At 30.1% G+C, this 19,733-nt stretch overlaps 1 protein-coding gene across 1 annotated transcript in view; it reads left to right on the forward strand.

Annotated features, from left to right (window-relative positions):
- LOC118196723 (gephyrin-like) overlaps nucleotides 1-19,733 on the forward strand; it is a 60,481-nt gene that overhangs the window by 18,096 nt on the left and 22,652 nt on the right. The window contains exons 9-15 of the mRNA XM_085808698.1: nucleotides 1,946-1,976; nucleotides 2,061-2,192; nucleotides 3,295-3,387; nucleotides 5,283-5,338; nucleotides 8,485-8,604; nucleotides 9,837-9,892; nucleotides 14,019-14,172. Coding sequence (XP_085664824.1) covers nucleotides 1,946-1,976; nucleotides 2,061-2,192; nucleotides 3,295-3,387; nucleotides 5,283-5,338; nucleotides 8,485-8,604; nucleotides 9,837-9,892; nucleotides 14,019-14,172 — 642 coding nt within the window. The remainder of the gene's footprint in view (nucleotides 1-1,945; nucleotides 1,977-2,060; nucleotides 2,193-3,294; nucleotides 3,388-5,282; nucleotides 5,339-8,484; nucleotides 8,605-9,836; nucleotides 9,893-14,018; nucleotides 14,173-19,733) is intronic.

Raw genomic sequence — 19,733 nt, forward strand, 5'->3', positions numbered from 1 at the left:
AACAAGGTTAGAACTATGCAACATTATATAAGTTATCCTCATTAAATGACTGAAGGAGATCAAGCCTATTTTTATTGATTTTTTCCATTTAATTATTTTTTTCTACTTGTATCATCATTTCTGACTTTCTTATTAGGTTCTTTCTTGAATCTAATATCAAGCTAACATTTTCATGAACACATTTGGTACTTACTGATTGTAATAAACTCATTTTAACATATAGATAAACACATTTGGTATTTATTCAGACTCATATTTTCTTAGGGATAATTTTTTGGTACTAGGAAACTTTTTTCAATAAAATGTTTCTAGTAGCATTTTGGTAATCCTTACCCACTGTTGCACTGAATACTTTTTCAAGCAATTTGTAAATATTATTGAGCTGTTGGCCCATTGTCTGTAATTACCTCTATTAAAGTTTTCCATTTCTCTTGTCAACTATTTTCAAAAAACACCCACTTGTTTCTTAGAAATCGACAATCCACCGTTTTAGGTTACAAAATTTCAGCACAATTCTTCTATTTTTACAGCAACATGCTTTAGCAAAAATGTAGGTTTTATGAACACTTTTTTCTTCATATTTTATATTTTGTACATTCAATACACTTGAAATAAATTTACGTTTTCTTGGCTATATTGTTTATTTTCACCTTTAATGCTTGTTTTTGATACTGTTTTTTAGTGAAAAAATATTTTCATCTAGAAAATATGAGCAAAGATAACTAATAAATACTGCACACTTTACTACATTAGTTTAAAATTATCGTTGCCTAGTTTATTCTTTCTTTATTTATTATTATTTTAAAATTTCTGTTATTTTTTGTTTCTTTACTGATTCTGTGACTTCCATGTCTTAATTAATTGTTGCTGATAAGTACTATTTAGAAACATGAACACTTTACTAGCACTAGAATTTCATTTTTAAGGTATTACGTTGTATTTACTTTTTATTTAATGTTTTTTATTTTATGTAGTTTATTTTGCAGATTAATAGATTAATATTTACTTTGTATGCAGCTTTTTATTTAATCTAACCTGGCAATTATTTTGACTGGTATCAAAGATGCCTATTATGTTGTGGTAATACGTTAGAAATTTTATAGAACTGATAAAAGCTATTACAGAGGAAATCTTCTAAATCAGTATCAGTAGAAAATCTCTTCTGCAAATACAAATATACAGAGCAGTAGTAATTCTTGTATAGAATGAGGCAGATATATATACTTGTTAATTAACATGTTGCAGCTACTCAAAAGTTTTACTACTTCATGAAGTGATTTTGAAAATATTAAATTCACTATTCCAACTTAAATATCTTAATATAATATTAAAAATAAAATTCTATATATAAACTTATATATTTGACTAAATATCTAAATAAACAAATAGAACTACAATTGAAAGTTTTTTTTTTCCTTACTTTTATTACAACGCTGCCCTACTGATTGATAGTTTTTATCTACAGTCTTTTCTTACAGTTTGGTTTTGTAAAACCATATATATATAGAGAGAGAGAGAGAGAGAAATAATAATGCTTTTCTGTAAGAATATTCAGTACCAAAAATAACTCAAGAATATCTCTAATGATATATTAGGCAAGATAAATAACAAAAATATATAAATTTAAAATAATGGAAGGAAAAGACATAATTTCATAATATTTTAAAAACCTGTAACATATATGGAAAAACATTATGTAACTGGCATGTTTACAAGAAGAAACAGTTTTTGATAATAATTTATCAGAAGTGTTTTTCTTTTAAAATTTGTTGAATAATTTTTAACTAGGTGGTATAGTCTGGTTTTAATTTCAGTTACTTATTAGCACTGTGTGCATTTAGTGTTTATATCAGCTGCAAATAACCTTTTATATTCTATATTGATTAATGCAAATTTATTCTCTATATAACTATAGTAATTTTCTTGCCAATTACTTTGTTTTCAGAGTCAAGCATCTAAGACTTATTTATGTGAAAGTAAGTTTAATTCTAAATTTTTGTATTCTGAATATTTTGTATTCTTTTTATTGTATATTTAAAGCTTGTTTTTTTTTCTTTCAGGTAATGTACAATTAGGAAAGTTAGCTGAAAGACCTAGAAAATCTGTTTATGAAATGATTTCAGTCAGTAAGGCTGTTGAAGGCATTTTAGAAGAAAGTTCACCTTTAGGTACAGAATATAAAAATTACAGAGGTATGGAGCAATGTAGCATTTTTAAGCTTTTCATCTACAGTCTTTTCTTACAGTTCGGTTTTGTAAAACCATATATATATATATAGAGAGAGAGAGAGAGAATAAGAAAAAATAATAAACATTTAATTGAAAAATTCCTCCACATAAGCTGCAAAGGATTGAATTAAAAACCTTTAATACAAGCCATGAGTGTAACTCATTTAGCCGTGAGTAAAACTCATTAAGCAACCACCTTTTGATGGTGGGTTTGGGTTAGTTCATTAAGAAGAATTACATTTTTATGAAGTAAGCCCTGCAACAGTATAGTGTTTTTCTTTTAAACTAGATTTATTCAAAATTCTCAATTATACCATACCATTATAAAATTTCAAGGATCTTACAAGAATTAAAGTTGAAGTAGAAAAATTTAGAAAAAATTCAGATTGTGATATGTTTATCTTAATCAGTACACAACTTTTGACGGTTAGTTCATTTTCATTCACCAATCTTCAAAAATTTCATGGTTTTACTATGCCATTACAAAATTACAAAATTTCAGTGCTCTTGGAAGAAATGATGATGAAGTAGAAAAATATTGAAAAAATTCATGAGTGATATATTAGTGAATGCACAGCTTTTGAAAGGTAGTGCAACCTTTCAAAAATTTCGTGATTTTTTCTCTTCTCTGTGATAGTTATCATATGTGAAGGAAACGTAGCTTGTAGTGAATGTAGATATGTAAGTAATAAATTTTGTATGAAGTACTAATATCTGAGAATTAAATCAAGTGAAAAATCTACTGTGTAACGAACTCAGTGCTTATATAATGTATTACTACTGTTTGAGAAACACTTTTAATTCACCTATATTTTAAAATTTTCATTGCTGTCCTGTTCTGGTGTCATATCAATTGAAAATGATGTAGTGTAAGAAAAGGAAAATTTATTTGGGCTGCTTATAATCATTTAAGTATCTCAGCCTTTATTATTCACATAACGGATGGTGGGGGTTATTTATATGCCAAATTGGTATAGGTAGTGTACCATTTTTACAGTAATTTTTTATTTTAATTTAAATAATTTTTCTTTGCATATTATCATTACTGTATTTTTATAATTTATAGATTCCCACATGTTTGTACTGGCTGAAAATGTTATTGCTGAAGAACCTTATCCTTCTTTTCCTGCTTCTATCAAAGATGGATATGCTGTTATCGGTAAGTCAAAATTTTACTCATTTATTATTTAAATTAATAATCTAAGCACATTTAAATGTACAAATTTTGAACTTAGAGTAACTAACTAATAATTTAAATTCCCTTCTAAAATTATCCAAAAACATTAGCTGAGAACGTAAACTTTTTCAGGATCTTCTAAATCTGTCAGCTCTAGTTCATTTCTAAGACAGATTTTAGGAGAATCAGAAATTCACTTCAAGAACCCAGTTTCCCTTCATATTTTCTCTAAGTACTACTATATTTCTTTTTATATTTAAAGAACACATTTATAAAATATTGGTTTTGGGAAAAGAGAAATCCACATCTTATTGTTGTAAATTTATGTCTATCTTTGTGTTAATTTGATTTTATTTTGGTAATATTTATTGTTTTTATTTAATTATTTATTATTGCATTTTTAGCCCGAAGGAGCATTAAGCTAGAAGACATTAAAAAATTCCAGTTACTTTGTTTGTATTCTAAAGTTATGTAGAACCAGTGCTATGTGTGCAAGATGAAGTAGTTCTATATCTGTAGTTTCTTGATGCAAAGTTTAAGCTTATAGTAACTATATTTGCTTAATTTACTTTATGTAAAATTCCCAGAGTTCTATATACTATACCATAAATAACCCATCCCTTCCTTTTTCCTATAAGTTGTTGTAAATTATGGTAGTGTCTTCTTAATGAGCATTTTGAAAAGTGAAGTTATGTATTGAGAGGAAGGAGTTTAATTACCATTCTGTATAGAATCATAACTCTGTTTAAATACTAAATAGCAACATCTAAGTGAGTGATTTCAGTCTGCACCTACATACACTGTGTACTACATACACATGTTTGTGGCTTCCATATCTCCGTGATTGCTTTTAATATGGCATCAAAAGGCTTATTGTTTCCAAAGGATTTCCACCATATGAATTCTGAAAGGTATGACTGTAGATTTGCTTTTTGTTTTACTATTTAACAGAGCTCCATAATCTTTCCACAGTTTGGGTGTGAGCACCAGTTGCTGTAGTAACAAAATTAAATATGTGATTTACAGTTAAATGGCTATAACCAGTCTTTTTAAGGTAGTCTGTTTTTATGGGCTCACTAACATTCTGAATATATTGTCAATTTTTCCACTATGTGGTCTACAGTCATTGATGTCAGTATGCATGCTTCCCAATTCGGAACCTGACTAAGCCACCAAATAACTCTGCCATGGAAGTACCCTACCGAAGTTGTTGTTTTTTTAACTGCACCAAAAAAAAAAAAAAAAAAAAAAAAACACCTTGTCAGTTTTCACTATTTTTCCAGGGCCACCGCCACCTCTTCGTCCTTTTGGGTTATGAAGTATATATAACGAACAAACTTCTCTCTTGAAATTGTTCCAGTCAATCATGGTATTTTGACAGATGTGAAGCAACTTTAGTTCCTCTGCCCAACAGTAAATGAAACACAGCACTGTTAGGAGTTGTATTCTGGAACCATTAAACCAGTTGTTGAATGAAATACCCTTTTTCTGTTTACGACTTTTCACCTTGCACCTCCACATACTTTTGCTTACATATAGTTTCATTTCATGGCCATTTATGCATATTCAGTTGCAAAGTAATCTATCTTTTCCCTAGAAAAACAATATGGCATGTTCCTCATTTTATCAGTACATTAAAAAGTGTCAATATTTTTTTACGATGTTTAAATTGAAAAAGACTTTTACAATATCATGCACTTTGGCAAATAGTAGTCTTAAATGAAAGTACCATTTTTTACATAATTTGGTGGTTTATCACAGGGGCTGTGAAAAATCAAGTAGTACCTTTTTCTGAAATTATTTAAAATTTTATTTAAGTATTACTTGCTTTGTAAACAACTTAGTATATGTGACTTTTTTTTTAAATTCCTTTTCAGCTGAGGATGATTCTAAATTCAGGAAAGTGATTGGTGCTGCAACACCTGGATATAAAGTATGCTTCTTCTATCAAAAACAAATTATGCTATTATTTTACCTAAATAAGGGATAAAAATTTTTACATGCTTGTGTTCATTTGTTCTGTTCCTTTTCTGTTTGCTTGTTTTATGCTATTTATAGTTATTTCAAGCTTCAAGTGATAGTAATTACATATAATTATTATTATTACTATCATTAGAAGTATCTGAAATTTAAAAAATTTGAATAATTGATTATGTATTTAATAGGCTATTTTTACATATTTCTTAATGTTATATATTATTTATGCATTTCAATCTTGATTTCAGCATGCATACTGTTATTTTTTGTACTTTTGTTCATATATAAACCTTTGACTATCATGATCATCTTTATCTAAATATAAAATTTTGTCACTTGTTATATGCTAGCTTGTTATTTAGAATAGTTTGGTCTCTTATTTGTTTGTTGTATGCTGTCTTGTTATTTAAAATTTTTTGCTTTCTTTAATGATCTAGATTATTTTATCTTTATGAATGCAATGTTGCAGAATCCAAGGTTTAATAATTATACAAATTTAGCTAGTTAATGCTGTTAAAATACAGTTCTTCCTCAGCTAATAAAGGTTTTCCATTCAGAACATTAAATATACATGTGTTTAGGAGTTTAAGGAACAATGTCACAATACTTGTCAAAATGCAAATTCATTAACAAGACTATCTTTCAGAAAAGCTCTGTAAAAATTTTCTGCATTATTTTGTGATATTTTTTTCAATAGCCCTCTCCCAAGGTCCTTCTAAAGTATTCTAATCACATTTTTTAGCATATGATATTATTTAAAATTTCTGTGATAAATTCTTATAACTAATATTATATAGGAAAGTAACAGTTTAACAGTAGAAGATCTAGTATCTGAGCAGCTGTAGACAAATTATTAGTGATTCACTGAGATTCAAAAAATAAAAATTCTGAAATTTGATCTGTGTATTACCGATGAATTACTATCAGACATAAATTTAAAAATTTGCATATCTGTCTTTTCTAATCTGGAAAAACGCCATTTCCCAAGAAATAATCGGCAGTGATCGGGCCCCCCCCCAAAAAAAAAGTCTGTTGGGGGGAGGAAGAAATATATAAAAGACAATGTGCTAATAAAGACAAGACATCAATTGCAGTTTTGGAAAAAAAGGAGGGCTTTCATTCAAAGGGGGGACCACATGTTTCAGTGACACACAGGTCTGACAGTTCAATCATAGAACTCAATGGAATCAAAGAAGTAATTCAAGTTCTTTGTTTCAATGGAACAATCGTTCTTTGGGTCAATTCATAACAGTAGGATCTCCTAAGATATATATTTATTGTCTGTCCTGGTTTTCTAAAAATTAAATGCTACACCTGTCTTGCATAGCTATTTGGTTTAGAACAAAGGGAAATGGGGGGGTAAGATAAAAGGACAGTAACTTAAAGATGTTTTTCATTATTCTAATACCCTAAATAGGGGAATTTAAGAGTTAATAATTTTTTAGTTGTAAGTTGCAGAAATTCCGGAAAAAAATTAAAATACCAAAGATTTTCAATTCAAGATATCTACAAAATTTGTTATATCCGATTTTTTGTACATTTGAAAGTTTTCTGTAACCATATAAAATAACAATGAGTTTGTAGGAAATTAGGAAGAGGAAAAAAAAAGTCTTTTGTTAAATCCAAGGGTTTTTTTTAAAACCTAGGACTGTATGTCATGACCTACCATTAGCAGAATGCTATCACATGCAAGTAAAATTTAGTTTAATTAGAATGTTGCATTGATAGAGAAAATATATTACAGTAGACATCTGATTAACTAGGCCCTGTCTAAAAAAGTCTGAAGTTTATTTTATTATAGAATGATGAAAAAATTACTGTCATAAACCATTAGTGTAAAACAGAATTGTCTGTATAAATAGATTTATTTTTATTCACAACTGTATGTAACTTAATATGTAGTACATAGTTTTAAATTTAAAAGCAATTGTATGATAAAAAATAAAAATATTTAATTTTTTACACCAGTTTGAATTCAGTGACATCATTCTCTTATAAATATATCTCTTTAGTTCATTTATGACTCAGTATCTTAATTTATAAAGCTGTTATTCTTCCATTATTTACATTGTAGTCTTGTTTTGAATACTGATTTAATTGACATCTCCAAATGAACTTATTTTCCACATTTAACAGCTTCAAAATACAGTTATCATCTTCTTTGTCTTTTAATATATATATATGTATGTATAAGACAAAAAAATGTGTAAATCAGCTTTATAATTTAATTTAGTATAGTCTCTTTAATTCCTCATTTTTAATATGGGTATTTCGTTTCTGTATTCTAAAAATAACAACATTTCTGGATTGAGCCATTTCTAGATTAATCTATGCCACAAAGCTTGTGCAATGCTGATGACATAGTTGATTGGAAACCTAAACTCTGAGAGCTGAAAATTTTCTAATGTAAACCAACACTTTTCGTTTAACAGACTGCCAGATTGGATAAATGCATACTTTAAGCTTTACCCTCTGTGCTGCTTGGACACCACTGTACTCTCTTCTTATCACAATAGTATTAAAAAAATGTAAATTTTCTTGAATAGGCAGGATTAGAGTGCCAAATGAATTGTAACCACAAATGTGAAATTTAAATAAAAATGGAATTTAATCTGGCTCGACTTCTTCCTCGTCAACATGAGTTGACGCTCTAAGCATCAAGTATTTACACCAAACAATATTGCTATGCTTCTATATCTCAGTGTTCCTAAATTAGTACTTCTAAAATTTGCTTTCATTATACATATATATATATATATTTGGATAAACCATAATTTAGGGTTAATTGTAAACAAAATCCCTGATATTGCCCTGCTTAATTAGGATTTAACTGCATATGTTTAATTTTCTCTTAGAATTTTTTAATTAACTTTGAGTATAAAATATTTAAAATTCATAAGCCAAGGCATGCTATCTTAAGACAGGAAGGGGCACTGAGTTTTAAAACACTTTAAGAAGTATTCCACTAAAATTTTTTTTAAATACAGTCTAAGATTATATTACGGTCTTCAACATTTCCTGAGCATTTCTTTTAAATTTAGCCAATCTACAATTGAATTTTGCTCAATTTTAAAGCTCATATTTCTCTCTTTTTATTCTTAGCCAGATTGTGCTCTTGTGAAAGGAACCTGCATACGAGTTAGCACTGGCTCTGTGATTCCAGATGGAGCAAATGCTGTAATTCAAGTGGAAGACACTCTTGTTGCAGAAAATGATGAAAAGGTAATTTCTCGGTTTTAAAATTCTTTTATTGCTATTGTGAAACCTCTACATCAGAAAACTAAGAAAAGAATAAATGATTGCAATTACTTTCAGTTTTTCCATTATAATACAATTTTTCATCAATAAAACTCATATTATCAATTTCCATAAATATAAAGCATATAAGTACAAATAATAATATATTCTGTACATTAAAAGAATCAGATTTTTTTAAAGATTATAATTGTTTTTAGAAAATGTGCATCTTACATAATTGTCCTGTCAAAACAAAACACTCCTGTGTGAAGTAACAATATTATTATTTTTATGAGAAAAACAAGTAATTTTAATTTTACTTTATATGAGATTCAGAGTATTTTATATCTGCATTTATTATTATTATTATTATTATTATTATTATTATTGTCATCATCATCATCATCATCATCATCATCATTATTATTATTTCCTGTTCATTTTTAGAATGATTTAAAAGCTTATAACCCTGTATTTTATGAACTATTTGAAGTATCAAAATTAAATATTAAGTGATAATAATGTGTGGAGTTCAGTATTTGTTGGTTAGTTTGACCATCTTGAATCAGGCTCAGTTTTTTTAAACAATAAAAGAAGCATATAATGCATGACTTTATGTTAGAATTTTCTCAAAAGTGCAATAATTCAGTTAGATTTTTGATATCTTTATTTTTTAACATAATAATAATGAATGAAAAATGCTGTAAATAGATTATTAATGGTTTATTAATTTTCCATGTAAGGTTCCAACATAATGCTAAAAATTAAATGATAATATCCATACAAGTTGGAGAAGAAACTCCATACTTTGATACTTGCATCTCCAGCAGTTATAAGGGATTTAAATTACATAAATATTTATGGTTTTGTAGAGTCCATTTTGCAAACTGGAGTATCTTCATTTAATATTTTCATGAATTTAATATTGTATAAATAGCATTTGCTTGTGACGCTTATTTAGTTAACTATGACTGACATACATTTCGAAAGTTAATAACTAAAAACTTAAGAAAAGTAACCAAAGCTAAGTGGCTGTTGTTTCATTTGTTAAATGTCCAGAAATTTACTGTGATGCATATAATTATTGATCAAGTTTCATTTTTTCTGAGTGCTTTTTTTAAAAAATTCTCTGTGCAACTTGTAAGACAAAAATTTAAATAATCCTATGCAAATGAGATAGTTCTGAACAAAAAAGGGTATTTTTTCTGTTCCTTCAGGGTGAGGAACTGATGATAGAAATTTTAAAATTTCCTCATGTTCAGCAGGATATAAGGTATGAAAAAAATCTCATCATATTATTGAATATGTAAACTTATTGTATGATGAAGTATTTCCTAAACAACATTCTTCTTTTAAATCTGTATTGTTTGAAACTGATTTTTTTTACAACTAGACTGTTTTATTATGTATAACTTCTTACATTAAATAACAAATTTTTAAGAAAAATAACTGGCCATTTGTCAGGTAAATAAAACAGTGAATATACATTAGCAATGTTTTTCCTTTTGATGATGTAACTAGCATTTGTTCCACTGTCAAATCTCCCCTCCCAATACCTTACCTATTATAATGCCGTTAAAATTATTTATTGAAAATTATTCTTCATAATGCATTTATTTCAAGTTAAATTTTATATCTTTGCTATTAGATGTTTATAGATTTTTCTTCATACTGTCTTTAACACTGGAATTACTGGCAGTTATTGTGCATTGTAGCTATTTAAATCCATCAAGTTGACAGATTAGTAGTTCTTAATATTAATTGCTATATGGAGACTGGAAGCACTGAAATGAATGCATTGTTCTATGTTAATGACTCTTGAATAAGTAGACCAGATAAAGAGGAAAACATTTAACATTTATTTCAGTCCAAAAATTAAAAATTTTTATAAACGAAGTGAAATAACTGAAGGATTATTTGGGCAGAACTCTGGATATCAACATAATTTTACTTGTTCGAAAACTAAATATTACAGATTTAGTCCTAAAAGTACAACATCTAATGATGATAATAAATTCACACATAATTTCAGAATTGTAAACTTTTGCAAGCAACTATGGGTTTGTGATTTATGTAATATGCTATTGATAAACTCTGAAAAAAAAAGGGCATTCTTTGGGATAGTTTTTTTTTAAGTAGCTGTTTAAGGGAAAAAGTTAAATAGGATTGGAATAGCTAATCAAATATTTAATGACAAGTATCTCTAGCGAAAAGATTGCAGTTTTCAAGAGATAAATGATAGAAGCAGAATAGTGTGAAAACCCCCATTTCCATCCCTTGAGGTATTTCGGTTGAGGATGATATAGAGCAGAGGTTCCCAACCTCTTTGTCTCTAAGAGCACATTGTAGAATACCTGTTGGACGGCAAGCACCAATTACTTTTCAAAATTAATTTATATTTGGATAGAGTTAATACATGCATATAGAAAAAGAGATTGGTCGCATTTCACTTTGTGTTGGTATCTGTGTTGGACGCAATTTCTATTTAATTAACGAGAAAACTTTCAGGCAGAATTTTTATTGAAAACTAAGACATTTTTATTGTGATCGCACCAGTGGTGAGCACATGTTAAATGATCGGCCGGCAGCATGGTGCCTGCAGGCATAGGGTTGGGAACCCCTGGTATAGCAGTAATCTTTCATCTGCTTTATGAAGTAAAGCATATTATGATAAATATATAAACATTACTAACTTCATTAGTTAATTAAATGGATATTTTCTTGATATGTTGCTTTTCATTTTCGTTTGTGCCTGCGTCATTTCAATAAGTTTAACAAGTCACATATGGTTCTCTTGTTCAATTACCCAGTTGGACTTTTTGGCTGTACTAGATTATTCATGGCTCTGTCTTTCTCCATTTGTTATGTAACTAGCATTTTTTTTCTTATAAAAACCTCTGCTGAGTTAGCCATTTCGTTCATGTTTCATGCCTATTCTGATAATCAGCTGCTAGGCTAAATAACTTTATAGAGAGTAAACCAGAGCTATGCATACTATTATTTGAAAAAAGTAATAAGGTAATGGTTATAAATTTGATCTAAAGCCTGTTTTGTGATTCATTCAAAAATGAAATAATGTGATTTTTATTATGGAGACACATCATATTGCTTTAGCAGTAATAATTGTGATGGACATGGAATTTTCAGTGCATGTATGCAATTCATCTAAAAGTATGCTAAAATGCAATACACATTTATGTTAGAAATGTAATACACATTTATGTTAGTCTAAATGTCTGCCATGTTTAAGACCAATGCAAAACAGAAATAAAATTGTTGATTAAGAAATTGTAAATTAAGAAAAATTATTAATAAGTGTAAATAAATTTGTATTGTTTCTTTCAATGTTAAGAATATCACATTTCTCCTGCAAGGATTTTGCTGTTGCCTAGTTTTTCACTTTTGAAAAATAGTTTTAAAGTAAATGATAGATATATCCAGTCAAATTATTAATATATATTTAAAGATAAATCTAAATAGGTAAGTTGCATTACTATTTTACTTCACCAATTCCAGGGCTTTCTTGCAATGATTTGTTAATTAGATTGTGTGTGTGCAATTGTGTGCATAAAAACAGGATTATTGTTTTAGTTGCCATGTTTTTAAAGTAGATAAGAATTCTTTTTTATAATAACCTACAATATAATTTTACATGTGTGTTTAAATATTGAAGAATGAAAGAGAAAGATACTTGCATAAATATGCAAAATCGCACAAATGTTTTAAACAGTATTGTAAAAGTGAAGGCAAATTGTATGATAGTGATAGGTAATTCATCATTTTATGACACTGGTAGAGGTATATTTTTGTAGTAAATAGTTGTTCATCTTCATATATGCATACAGATGAATGTTAATTTATGTATGTTTTGTATCAAATATTATAAACATCTAAGCAAAGTGATATTAAGATAATATATAGTATAAAAATATTTCATTTCATTGCAATTGTTATTACCTGTAAGAGATTTGTCTGGAAGATTTTTGTCATATTCACTTTTGATTTATGTCACTATTTGAAGTTCTTAAAATATTAGTGTTTGTAAATTTTGGGGGCAGATCAGAAAGTCTTTGCCCCTATTTTTTATCAGCCAAAATAAGTTACATACAGGTAATTACAAATATACATACTTTTCTACATAGCTTTCACTATTTTTCCACATAGTCTCCGCACCGGTTCAAACATTTGTCCTATTGTGATACACTAAATTTGAGATGCCCCTGTTGTAGAATTCATCCGGCTGACTGTAGAACTACTGTTGGATTGCTGGCTTAGCTTCATTGTTGCATGTGAATTGCTCTCCTGTCAGGAACTTCAGCAGTAGACTGGAAATGTGGAAATCACTAGTGGTGAGGTCCAAACTCTCCCAGTGAAATAACCAGAGCTTGTTAATGGTTCTGAATGCAACATGGGGCCTCCTATTCTTGTGGACGATAACCCGAGGATACCTCGGCACTTTTGCCTGTTGGCAGCCGGCAGACATGACAGTTTGGAACAATAACTGTTGGCAACAGTGTGGACAATAACACCTTGTGACATGAAATCCAACAAGAGTCATCCACAGCAATCCCAGAAGACCATTAGCATCACTTTCCCAACAGATAGCACTGAACAGAATTATTTGAATGGAATTGTTTTGTCACGGGTGAACCGAGATGTTTCCACACTATGCTTTGATTCTGGTGTGAAATGCAATATTCATGTTTCATCATCATCAGTAACAATGTGGCCCAGACTACCTTTCACTCTCCTCAGATACTATTGCAGAATATTCAGTGAAGCAATCATTAGTTTACTTTTCATAATGTCATCTAGCTGCTTAGGTACACCCACCAACATGAAACCTTCCAGTACCAAAAGGATCTGTGAACAATGCCATAAACTCTCCCATACAAAATGACAAGCTCCTGGAAAATGTTTGTGAAGTGCACATGCAGATCTACTTTCACCCTTGCATCCATGCAGGAAATGTTGTAATCAGTCAGTGACAAGCATAGCCTCCCTGAACACTCATTGCCATGTAGTCTTCACAGCCTTTCGCAAACTTACACCTCCACCAACTCGCGCTTTTCAAAGCAAGACACTTTTTCCCATATGTGGGCTGCATATCCCTATGGATTTCGATGGACTTTCATTCCTTGCTCCATAGAAAATTAATCGCACTTCGCCATGGACATGTGAAACACAACTGCCATCTTCAAAAATTTATAGTCGTGCTGGGCCAGTCCAAGAGAGATCCACCACTGGAAATGGATATTCTGATTTTGCACTTACAACCATAATTTGGCTAAAAAAATAGTCTCAAACACTTTCTGATTCACCCTCATAGCGTAAACACTTTGTCAGTGATTTGGTGTGTATTGCCAAATATTTGTTTACTAGTTCTTTCTCCCTTTTAGAGCTGTTGGTAGTGATGTTGCAAAAGGAGAAATTCTTATACCTACAAACACAAAAATTTTAGCCGCTGAGATTGGAATCATGTCCATTTGTGGCATTCAGAAAGCTCTTGTATACCGTAAACCATGGATTGCTTTATTTTCAACAGGAGATGAAGTGCGTATACTAAAGATTTTTTTCCCCTTCTTTAAGCATGTGTAAAGACTGTAATTACTGGAAACATGCTTATAAATTTTCTATTCAGGACACTTACCAATGCTGAGTAGTTTCTAGCGAAGTATATTTATTGCTTGAATCATGAGTTTCCAAACCTGTGCTTCTCTTGTTTTCTTACAACAGCGTTCTCTTGTTTTCTTACTGAGCAGCTTTGTGTTTAAAGCATTAGGTGTATTAATATATTATTTTATTGTATACAAGATTGAATTAACATACTTAATTATAAGATAAATATACATAATAATGTAATAATTAAAGAGTAAGACATAACAATGTAGCATAATAAGCATTAGTAAACATTATAATTTTGTATTCTATTTATTGTGAAGAGATCGAAAGTAAGCAAAGCATGTGAGATTCGGTGATGTTTCTAATATAATGGAGCAAATAAGCACAAATGTTTAAATATTTGTTTGAAATATGAACATTTGTTTTTTTTTTTAAATTATATCATAATAAATACAGTATGAAGTCCGTAATCCAGATTCATCGGGACTTCGGCGATTCCAGATTAGGGTTTTTTTCGGATTATAGATAATCAATTTAAATCTGGTAAGATGGCATGCAGAAATTATACAATTAAAAATATGAAACCGTAATTTATGAAATAAAGAGCAATTATGATCTAAAGGGTGTTGTTCAAGTTGCTTCATTTTTTTGTGCTAATATTTTCTCTTTAATTCTATAAACAGACATAATTTCTTGTTCATTTATAAAGTTCCTCTGTTCAAGTTCTGTAATTGCTGTGTTGAAAATACCGACTAACTTGTCAATTGAAATTTTTTCGTTTTCAATAACCTCTTTGTCACTTTTTATTGGAAGCTCGCATGGGTAAACGCTTTACGCACATGCATAGTGGACGTGTGCATTAAACGCGAATGCGTAAACGCTTTATGCGCATGCATAAGTTTGTGGCTTTGAGGTCCGGATTATAGATCATTCCGGATGATGGACGTCCGGATTACGGACTTTATACTGCATATAGTATTTAAAATTATAATGTTAAAACTTAAAAAGGAAAATATCATTATTTAATATCGGCTATTTTAAGTCATAGCACTTGTAATTTCTATTAGAAATATTTAAAATAAATAATAGTTTAAATTTAATGCATTTGATGTCTTTTGACATTTATTGCGTGTATAAAATTAATTTTCTTTTGTTAAAGCAGTTATAAAAAATCTGATGTGTACACCACATGACTTCCTTGTACGGAATATTAAATTATATGCATTTTTTCTTGCATTTCATTTAAACTTATTGGATTGAATTAAATCTACTTCGCCGACAGCGCATAAACCAAGAATAACTGCATTCTTTAAAATTCACTCTATTTGTTTACCATAGCAACACTCTGGCGCTAGGCTCACTTAACAGTATTATATTTCGTTCATATTATAACTCAGAATGCATGAAATTTGTATCATTTAGAGAATTATCTAATTGTTGCCACATGTTCTATTCAAATACTATAATAAAGCTAGAACGATGTATAAAAGAAATTAAGCAAACAAAACAAAAAAGAAAATGTTTTTCACAGACGATTGAGTATTTCGCATTCAATTAATTCAGTTCTTAAAAAATCAGTTAATTCAATTAAATCTTAAACACTTATTTCCTCGAAAAATTTCCAGAAAGGATTAAGCATGATTTAATTTGCAATAATGAAGGCATTATTTTTGTTGTTGCGAAGCTAAGTTTCTCTAGATTGGCAACAAATCCACTATTCTGCTGTTTCAAATGTAAACAAGCAATGGCCGCCATCAAAAAAATTATTAGGCTTAGCGGCACTTAAACAACTTTAAAATTGTTGATAATTCTAAAAATATTGCATACAGATTTACTAAAGGCATAAAAATCTTAACCGGAAAATAAGAACAACGTAATTCAATCATATTTAAAGCAAAAAATGCACAATTTACAAACATTTAAGAGTAAAGAAACTGAGATCACTGAGCCGGGTAACAGAGTGGATATATATATAAAGATATTTATATACGTTTGGTGCGGCCGATTGCAACCAAAATACGAGGTGCACATCTATATGTTATAGCAGTCCTACATACAAAATTTCAACGTTCTGAGGCTACTCGTTTTTGAGCTATGCGAGATACGTACGTACGTTCGTATAGAAGCTACAGAAAATTCTCTTCAGAATTCATTTTAAAGCAGTTTTATAAATTTTTTGGAGGAAAAGAGTCTTTTATTCTGTTCTTACGTACAGATATCATGCAAAAACGTTGTTAAATTGCATTCGATAGCCGTCAAATTGGATATTTTTGTTGAAATATGCTGCCTGAAACTTTTCACGTTTACAATACTTCCTTTTTACTTAGTACAAGGAAATAAAAAAATTATTACAATACATTATTATAACATTGCCAGTTTAAGGAAAAGTGATGAAAATAGCATGCTTTGGAAAAAATATGTAAGGCCTTTTATTTATTTTTGGTCTATCTTCGTGTTGAACAGCTTTTAAAATAATATTACAGGAACTCTGTGAGACAGTAGAGATACTCTAGGAAAGTTTGAAGAAACTCTGGCTTAAAAAGTCATACCTTAACTTTAATTTATTTTGTGTTATGTAAGCTTACAGGATCCATTTATCAATTATATGTTCCTTTGTTATATTATCTTCACTGATATTTAAGCAGAAATTGGAAAAACACATAGAATTAGATAGAATTTTAGATCTTTTAATTCTAAGTGTAACAGCCCCCCCCCCCCCCCGGTGTCTAACACCATTTCGATCAGTGACTCTACAGCAGAAATGATTTTGGATGTCTGAAAGCAATTGAATTTTCTCTAGATTATATCTAAAACAAAACCTTGCGAATCAGATGAGAATTTCTGCTTTGTGAACGAGAGCATACATATCCAGAAACGTCGTTCTCCAATGGGCATCAAGCTCCACTGCGTGTCATCTGGCATATATAAGCCAATGAGCACAAAGCAAACTCAAGGCTGTAATTTGGATGTTCGTTAGTTATTTCGTTCATCTCGTTCTGAGTTGTGTTAGTACACATGCCTTCGAGAAATAGTTTAGAAATTATCTTTTTTTGTTATGTCTGCAAAAAAGGTGAAATACTCCTGTACATTTCAAAAATAGTACACAGTTGACTTTCCTTCCATTATTTTCTCAAGAAATGTAATTAAATTTGCAATGTGTACCGTCTGTCGTTGCGATTTTTTGATTTCGCATGGTGGAAGGGCAGATGTTCTCAATCATAATGTGTACACAAAAACACAGGGACAATGTGAGTTCTTTTGGAAAAAGAAAAAAAAAGAAAAAAAAAAAAGAAAAATTAAATTTTTCTTCGGAAACAAAGGACCAAAAAGTTATTAATGCAGAATGTCTGTTCTTTGCCTTTTTACTGGAGCACAACCTGCCACTGAATGCATAGGATCAAAATCAATTGCAAGGACAAAAACAGGGGCAATTGTTAAAGAAATGGGTTTAAGAAATAAATTTTCAGTTATTGATTGCATTAAAACAGCTCCGTTCTGCCTCTCTATGGATGGAAGCAATAATACCGATTCAAAACTATATCCAGTTGTTGTTTCTTTTTTTTAACCCAGAGTCTTCAGAAATTGAGTTCAGTGTACTTTCTGACCCGACTTTAGAAGGACATTCGACAGGCTTTAATATAGCACAGCTAATTATTAAAACTTTAAAAGAAAATGCAGTCCCTCTGGATAATTGCATAGCACTTGGTGCCGATAATGCACCAGTAATGGTAGGCTTGAAGACTGGTGTTGCAGGCATCTTAAGAAAGGAAAATTCAGATTTGCAGATTATGAGGGGCACCTGTCACCTCTTAAATTTAGCAGATGAAAAAAGTGCAGCTTCTTTATCAATAAATATGGATGAACACATTGTTGATATTTATTATTATCTTGAAATTAGTTCTAAAAGGAAGGGAAAATTGAAACAGTTCCAACAGCTGCATAATACTGATATGAGAAAAATTTTGAAATATGTGTGTCCACGCTGGCTGTCTTTAAAGAAGTGCTTATTTAGAATCCTCGATCAATGGAACCTTCTTGCATTTTTAAAGAAGTAAATGCTTCAAGAGTTAACACGTTCCCTGCCAGACCGTTTTTTGAAGACTTCCCGTTCAGGCCGGGTGGGGCGTATACGCCCCACGCTTTACGTTTGTATTATTTTGTTTCTGGCGTATGCCTTACAATAATTAAAATAGCGCAAAAATCATAATTATCAAGGAAAGGTTGTACAGTTTAACATGCATAACACAACAAACCAATAAATTTATTTTTCTAGGAATTAGTTTAACAAATACCTGGTTGAACATTACTATGCCAAGCAAGTTGCATCCTCACATATAATTTCTTTTATCGTATGTATATCAGTTTTAAATAAAACATTTTAGTTAAATTCAAGTTTGTATGCAATTACAAAGGGATGTTACTATGAACTTTATTAAACATGGCAAACATAAGTGTGCTTTATCCACACAACTATCGCAGAATGTCGCAACTTTTACAGTACAGTTTCTTGCCGATTGGGAACTCAAATTTTTAACATTTCTTTCGTAAAAAATTTTACAGCGCCTTCTTATCGAATTAAAGTGCCCATCACGCCCCACAATTAAATGAGGGCATCAGCAGTAGTATTAAGATGCCCATAATTGAGTGCTAAAAAATTCTTCATTTTACAATGATAATACCAAATGGCTTGAACGGAACGTTTAGCGTGGGGCGCATACGTCCCACGCTGCAGGGAATGTGTTAAGATAAAATACCTAAAGTAAATGGAGGTGTAGTTACTACTTCCATTGTTAAAAATAGGTTTGAGAAAAGTAAAGTAATTTCTGCAACTTTCAGCAATTCAACTGGTAGTTCTCAAAATAATAATCTCCCACTGTTCATAAGATTTGTAAGAAAACTAATTTAAGTTATTATTATTAGTTTTTTTTTTTTTTTTTTTTTTTTTTTTTTTTTACGATGCAAGTAATAAAAATGTTTTTTATGTGTAAGGTACTTTTGTGTTGCTTGCATTTAAGAATTAGTAACTATTTAAAGTTAATTCATTATTAAAAACTATATTTTTATCATTTTGCGAAAAATCTCCTGATTTCTTAAAAAAAAACTCCTGATTTTTGAGTGTCATAGGTTGGCAAGTATGCAGACAATATAACCCAGACTCCTTAAGACTGGAGACTAAATCCTGGAGCAGCAAAGAATTGAGAAAGGTCCAAGTGGAGGGTCCTGAATTGAGGCCATTCATTCATGGAATAAATGGAAACCAAAATGAAAACTCCCACTGGCAAGAAATGGTACCTTTTTGCTGACAATGAAAAGATAATGGGATTTGTGGAATTTCCTTCACATTTGACATGGAGTTCTTTGTCACAGATGGGAAACTGATGATGGAAAGAGTCTCAAATGACAGCTCATCTTGCCGAGATCTCAATTATCTAGTATTCTGTCAGAGCTTCATAACAGCTGTACTGGAAGTAATTTTGGTGTAATGAAAACAC

The sequence above is a fragment of the Stegodyphus dumicola genome, chromosome 1, assembly GCF_044657685.1.
Source record: "Stegodyphus dumicola isolate Sdum_Otavi_A_Nest chromosome 1, ASM4465768v1".
Taxonomy (NCBI): domain Eukaryota; kingdom Metazoa; phylum Arthropoda; class Arachnida; order Araneae; family Eresidae; genus Stegodyphus; species Stegodyphus dumicola.